Below are 7,348 nucleotides of genomic sequence, written 5' to 3' on the forward strand. Positions count from 1 at the left end.
CAGCCAATAATTATAAGTGAAATTTCTAGTGATGAAGTAATCACATAAAAAAATTGAATTCCAAAAAGTTTTTAATTTGAAAAATTGCTTTCAGATAATTGAAATTTTTCGAAAAATATTATAAAAATCATTAAAAATAATTAAAAATAATTGAAATTTAAAAAAAAATGTATTTTTCTTCGTATAATAAAAAAAAAATTAAATAATTAAAAAAAGGGAAAACCAATCTTTTTTTTTTTTAATTACGTTTATTGAAAATTCAGTCATTTTAAAATTTTTTTGTTTAATATATTTAAGAAACAGTTAAAAATAAAAAAATAGTGTTTTTAATTAACAATTTCGTTTCAAAAAAAAGAAAAAAAAAAAATATTAATTTGTCCATTTAAACATTTGATTTTATTAATTTATCAATATTTTTAACAATATCGTCCAATAAACTTGAAGCGCCAATTCTAAATAATGATTTGTCCAACCATTCATTTCCCAATTCTTGTTTTATTAAAATCATCCATTCAAGTGCTTCAGATGCGGTTTTTATTCCACCGGCAGGTTTAAAGCCCACCTTTTATTAAAGTAGAAATTAAAAAAAAAATTGCAATTATTAAATTATTTATATTAATTACTGAAATTAATTACTAATTAAATTAATAAATAATATTTACTAATTTATTAAATTAATTATTAATTTTTTTCATTATTTTTTACTTAAAAAAAATTAAGTAATAAATAATTAAAAAATAAATAGATTATATTTCTATTTTTTTGAAAAATTGAAAGAAATAGTTTTTTTTTTCTCACCTTGCGTCCAGTTTCCCTGTGATAATCGCGAATTGCTCGACACATAACAATTCCAATTGGCAATGTGGCATTAATTGTTTCCTTTCCCGTTGATGTTTTAATAAAATCAGTTCCCGCTTGCATTGCCACCATTGATGCTTTATAAACATCATTAAATGTTGGCAATTCACCAACGGCAAGAATTGTTTTCATATGCGCTGTGCCGCAAATCTCTTTCATTGCTTTTAATTCTTTAAATAATTCATTCCATCTGTGCGCCAATACCAATGATCTATTTATTACAATATCAATTTCATTTGCTCCTAATTTCACTGCGAGTTCAATTTCACGAAGACGCGATTCCAATGGATATTGTCCCGATGGAAATCCTGCAGCGACTATTAAAAAAAAAAAAAAGAAGAAGAAGAAAATTATTTATTTTTCATTTTCTATTTAATTAAAATTTAATTCATTTTCTATTCAATTACAATTAATTAATTTTCTATTCAATTAAATTCATTTTCTATTCAATTACAATAATTAATTTTCTACTTAATTATAAAAAATTAAATTAATTTTATAATTTAAAACTAAAAAAAAAAAAAAAGAAAAAAATATTAAAAATTTTTTTTTATAAAAAGAAAATGAAATTTTAAATGCGCAAAAAGTTAACAGAGAATAGAATTCAAATTTTTATAAAATTTAACAATTGTTTATAATTTAAAACAAAAAAAAAATATCACAATAAAATTGAATTATTTTTTAAAATTTTCAATTAAAAATCAGCTAAAATTCAATTATTACCCGAAATTTTAATTCAAAATCAATGAAAAATCCAATAATTATCAAAACTTTTCAAAATTAAAATTTAATTATTTATCAAGTATTCAATTTAAAATGAAATAAAATTCAATTATTTTCTAAAATTTCTATTTAAAATTAATTATCCAAATTTTCAATTAAAAATGAAATTCAATTAAATTATTATCAAAAATTTCAATTAAAATTCAATTATTTCCAAAAAAATTTTCAATTCAAAATGAACTGAAATTCAATTATTTTCCAAATTTAAAATCAAATAAAATTTCATTATTCTCAAAATTTTGAATTCAAAATTAATTGAATTTTCAATAATTTGAATTTAAAAGCATCTAAAATTTAATTATTTCTAAAATTTTCCATCGAAAATTTTTTTTTTTGAAATATAATAATTTCAATTATAACTCTAAGGAAATTCAATTATTTTTAACTATTTTAATAACATTTTTTGAAAATTCAACTATTTGAAACCAGGCCTTGGATTATACGACTTTTTCGACTATTTCCGACTTTTTTTGACTTATTCTAATAAAAATGCGACTATTTCGACTTTTTTTTGACATTTCTAAAAAAAATTTTTGAATAAAATATTTTTTTTTTTTGAGTATAAAATGCAGATCTTCCTCCGATTTTCTTCATTACAATTATTTAACAAATTTTTAACTAAAATTCTTCACTAAATTAATTATTTTTAATAATTTTAATGAAATTTATCACAAATTCAATTATTTCAAATTATTATACAATTAAAATTTTTATAAAATTTAACAATTGTTTATAATTAAAAAAAAAAATATCACAATAAAATTCAATTATTTTCAAAATTTTCAATTAAAAATCAGCTAAAATTCAATTATTACCCAAAATTTAAATTCAAAATTAATTATTATCAAAATTTCAATTAAAATTCAATTATTTCCCAAAATTTCAATTCAAAATCATTTAAAATTCAATTATTTTCCAAATTTTCAATTTAAAATCAAATAAAATTCAATTATTTTCCAAATTTTCAATTTAAAATCAAATAAAATTCAATTATTTCCCAAAATTTCAATTCAAAATCAAAGAAAATTCAATTATTTTCAAAGTTTTCAATTTCAAATAAACTAATTTCAATTATTTTTCAAAATTTCAATTTAAAATCTACTAAAATTCAATTATTTTCCAAAATTTTCAATTAAAATTAACAAAAAATTCAATTATTTTTTAAATTTCAATTCCAAATCAACTAAATTTTAACTAAAATACAATCATATAAAAATAATTATGTAAATTCAATTATTTTAAAAAATTTTAATTAAATTTCAATTATATTTAAAAAAAATTAATTTTAAATAAACTGATTTCTATTATTTTCCAAAATTTCAATTTAAAATTTACTAAAATTCAATTATTTTTTAAATTTCAATTCAAAATCAACTAAATTTTAACTAAAATACAATTATATAAAAATAATTATGTAAATTCAATTATTTTTAAGAATTTTAATTAAATTTCAATTATTTAAAAAAAAAATTAATTTTAAATAAACTGATTTCTATTATTTTCCAAAATTTTAATTTAAAATTTACTAAAATTCAATTATTTAAAAAAAAATTTCAATTTCAAATAAACTAATTCCAATTATTTTCCAAAATTTTCTATTCAAAATTAACAAAAATTCAATTATTTTAAAAAATTTTAATTCAAATACAATTATTTTTTAAAATTTGAATTCAATATCAACTAAAATTCTATTATTTTTAAAAATTTGAATTCATAATTCATCAAATTTTAAATAAAATACAATTTTATAAATATAATTATATAAATTCAATTATTTTCCAAAATTTTAATTGAATTTTAATTATAATTAAAAAATTTTCATTTTCTAATAAACTAATATCAATTATTACCCAAAATTTCAATCCAAAATTAATTATTATTAAAATTTTCAATCAAAATTTCAATTCAAAATCAAAGAAAATTCAATTATTTTCAAAATTTTCAATTAAAAATCAACTAAAATTCAATTATTCTAAAAAATTTCAACTCAAAATTATTTATTATTAAAATTTTCAATCAAAAATCAACTAAAATTTAATTATTATCAAAAATTTCAATTATAATTCAATTATTTTCAAAAATTTGAATTTAAAAGCTTCTAAAATTTAATTATTTCTAAAATTTTTTTAAATTTAACTATATCAATTATATAACTCTAAGGAAATTCAATTATTTTTTTAACTATTTTAATAATATTCTTTGAAAATTCAACTATCTGAAACCATTTTTCAATTAATAATGATTTTTAAATTATTGTATTTTGTCCGCATTTTCTAATAAATTTTTAGTGAAATCATCGAAAATTTTAATTAAAAATCACTTAAAGTTTCAATTAATTTCAAAAATTTCAATTTTAAATCTTTGAAAATTCAATTAAATTTAAAAAATATTTTCCAAAAATTGTTTTGATAAATTATTTTCAGTTCTGTAAAATTTAATAATTGTTTTTGAAAATTAACAATATCTTTTGAAATTTAATTATTTCTAAAAATTTCAACTTTAACCCTTCGAAAAGGATTATTATTAAGAAAAAAATTTTTATTTAAAAATCTGTAAAATATTTTTGTTAAAATAAAAAACAAATCCACTTTTTTTTTGGAATATAAATCGACTAAAATGACTTTTTTTGTGTCTTTAAGTTGATTCGAGGCCTGTGTTTTTATAATTAATATTTAATAAATATTCGTTTGCCCCTGGTACCTTAAAAATTAATTTTGAAAAATAAATTTTTTTCAAATTACTATCTTGTACGAAATTTCCTGGCGCATCTTTTTTGCTCATCATAAATTTTTTCTATTTGGATACAATTTTTGAATGAATATACAAGTTTAAAAAAAATTTCGTTGGTAAACTTTGTGTACTTCTGCTTCGTGAATTGAATTTTCGAATTTGGAATTTTAAAGAAACCTATTCCGAAATTTGAAAACACAATTATACAACTTTGGCAAAAATGAGAAAAAGAATTGTCCAAATTTGACACGGCATAAGATTACTATTCAAAAAAAAAAAAAAAAAAAACGCGTGAAATCAGAAAAGGCCAACTTCAAGTTAGGACAGAAGGACAGATCAAGCATTTTATTATTATATATATAATAATTACAAAAAAAAAAAATGTAAATATTTTAAATGTAAAAAGTTACAAAGAGAATTAATTTTTTTTTATTTTAATGCGTAAAAAGTTAACAAAGAGAAAAAGGAATAAAAATTTTAAAAATACGAAAAATTCGAAAAAGAATAGGAATAAAAATAATATTTAAAAATTTATTATTACCACTAGCAACAGCAATATTTTGTCCATTCAATTGATTTAAAGCAAAAATTGCATCTTCAATTCTCGATGGATAAACACAAACGGCTGCTGTTTGAATTGGTATAAATTCAAATGAAAGAGAAACAGGATTCACTGCCTAAAAAATGTTTAATTCATAACTATATTAAAATTGATATATAAATATATATATATTATATATATTTTTTTATTAAATTAATAAACAATAATAGGCCTTGAATTATTTCCAAAAAAAATTTTACTGTAACTCAATCAAAATTCAATTATAATATTATTTCAATTGAAAATTCTCTAAAATTCAAATTGTTGTCTGCAATTTGTAAAAAAAACAAACAAATTTCATTAATTCCAAATTTATAAAAGTTTCAATTGAAAATCTCTTAAAATTCCGTTATTTCTAAAATGTTTAAATCAAAACTCTTCCAAATTCAATTATTTTTCAAATTTAAATAAAAAAAAAAAAAAAAAAAAATGAAAATTCAATTATTTTACAAAATTTTCAATTTAAGTTTAAGTTTTTTTTTTTCAAATAATATTTTAATCAAATTCTTTGAAAATTAAATTATTAAAAATATTTTCGCAAAAATTTTAAAATGTTAAAAAATAATTAAATTTTTGTGTTTTTTTTTTTTATATTGAAAATTGTCGACAATAATTGAATTTTTGCCATAATTTTCATTGAGACTTTTCTTTTTTTTTTTTTTAAATTAAATTTTTCAGATTTTTATTCAAATTTTGGAAAATTCAACAAATTTGTTGATCGATAATAAATAAATTTTTAAAAATAATTAAATTTTTAACGGATAATAAGTAAATTTTTGTTTTCCAAAAATAATTCAATTATTAGCAAATTTTGAATTAGAATTTTTAGAAAATAATTTAATTTTTGTCCGTCTTTAAAAAAAAAAAAAAAAAATTTTTAAAAAATCATTTTTATTAAATTAAAAAAATGAATTAATTTTTAATCGAAAATAAATTTAAAAAAAAAAAAAAAAAATACCTTAGAGCAAAGAGCTTTAACATTTGAAGCCGTATCGTCACCTCCCAATGTTGTTAAATCAATGAAAGTTATTGCTTTCAATAACCAAGCTAATTTATTGTTACCTTCCAAAGTTGATGCTTGGAAAATGAAAACTTTCGATCGATTTTTTATTGATGGTTCATTAAGATAAACGTGGTTTTCTACAAATAAATATTTTTTTTTTTTTTACTAAACCCGAAAAATAATTTCTTTTTTTTTTTTTTTAAAGGGCTATTTTTTATAATTAGTAATTCCATTTGTAAAAATAAATAAAAAAAAATAATAATAATAATAATAATAATGCGATAAAATTAATTTCTATAATTTCATTTATAATTTTTTTTAGGTTAGAATTAATTAAAAATCGTATAAAAATTGTGAAAAACAAAAAATAATAATTGTAATAATTATAAAAATAATAATAATATATTTATTTGTATTATAAACGTATAAAAATTATTATATAATAATTTTTTAATAATTAGAAAAAACAATTTTTATAATTTAATTTCGAATATATATATTTTTTTGTAGGTTAGAATTACTTAAAAATCTTAAAAATTGCAAAATAAAACGAAAAAAATTCATTTTTAAACTTAAAATAAAATATTTGTAAGTATATATATAACGTTTGTAACCTTAAATAACCTCTTATAAATATATTTTAAAATAATAGGAATTTTTTTTTTACAAAAAACTAAATTTTTCTTACCCATCATCCACATTATTGAACTTGTTTATAAAAATTCTTCTTCTTTATTTTTTTCCCCGTGCCTTTTTTGTAATAAATTAATTATTTAACACCCCTTTTTAGATTGTAAATTGTCATTATTAAATGATAAAAAAAAAAAAATATTATCACACTTTTAAAGAAACATGATAGTAAACATTTTTGACGTTCAATTGCTCATTTGACTATAGAGTATAGTAGTTGTTGTTTTTTGTCATTAAAGCCTAATTCACAAGTTGCAATTTCCAATCGAAATAGTAGAGAAAAGGACAGAAATATATCCCGCGTCTTATTCTATTTTATCCATACTAAACATTTGCAAAAATATTCGCAATTTTGCCTCAATATTTTTCAATATTGCAGCAATATTTACAAAAATATGGTAATATTGAGGCAAAGTTGGCAATATTGATCGAATACGTGGGAAAATGGATTCTTTAAGGTGCTTTTATACCTCCATTATTTTGGTCAAGCAATCGGCTGGATTGGATTTTCACGATTGTTATCACTGAATTTGATTGGCTCTGACAAATATTAGATTTTTTACCGTGAAAATGGAATTTTTTTTTTTAGAGCCAATCAAATTTAATGATTTTTCGTGAAAATTCAATCCAGCCGATTGCTTTTGATCAAAATACTAGAGCACATTTTAAAAAGTCGAAAGTGC

General features: G+C 17.9%; 1 protein-coding gene across 1 annotated transcript; it reads right to left on the reverse strand.

Moving 5' to 3' along the window:
- Positions 1-266: 266 nt before the first annotated feature.
- Positions 267-6,867, reverse strand: LOC127290180 (deoxyribose-phosphate aldolase). The gene is made up of 5 exons (XM_051318612.1): positions 6,664-6,867; positions 5,931-6,112; positions 4,913-5,048; positions 799-1,175; positions 267-562 (listed from the first exon to the last, which is right to left on the reverse strand). The coding sequence occupies exons 1-5, from the start codon at positions 6,674-6,676 to the stop codon at positions 383-385; spliced, it is 888 nt and encodes a 295-aa protein (XP_051174569.1). The 5' UTR covers positions 6,677-6,867; the 3' UTR covers positions 267-382.
- Between the last annotated feature and the right edge of the window lie 481 nt (positions 6,868-7,348).

The sequence above is a fragment of the Leptopilina boulardi genome, unplaced genomic scaffold (genome assembly GCF_019393585.1).
Source record: "Leptopilina boulardi isolate dan_hultmark-lab unplaced genomic scaffold, ZJU_Lbou_2.1 LbouV2_55, whole genome shotgun sequence".
NCBI classification, from domain to species: domain Eukaryota; kingdom Metazoa; phylum Arthropoda; class Insecta; order Hymenoptera; family Figitidae; genus Leptopilina; species Leptopilina boulardi.

What these genes read in the sequence shown, in the direction of transcription:
- LOC127290180 (XM_051318612.1), bottom strand. An exon ending in TTAAAGCTCTTTGCTCTAAG is followed by an intron (nt 5,049 to 5,930) that starts GTATTTTTTTTT and finishes AACATTTTTTAG; the next exon opens with GCAGTGAATCCTGTTTCTCT. An exon ending in AAATATTGCTGTTGCTAGTG is followed by an intron (nt 1,176 to 4,912) that starts GTAATAATAAAT and finishes TTTTTTTAATAG; the next exon opens with TCGCTGCAGGATTTCCATCG.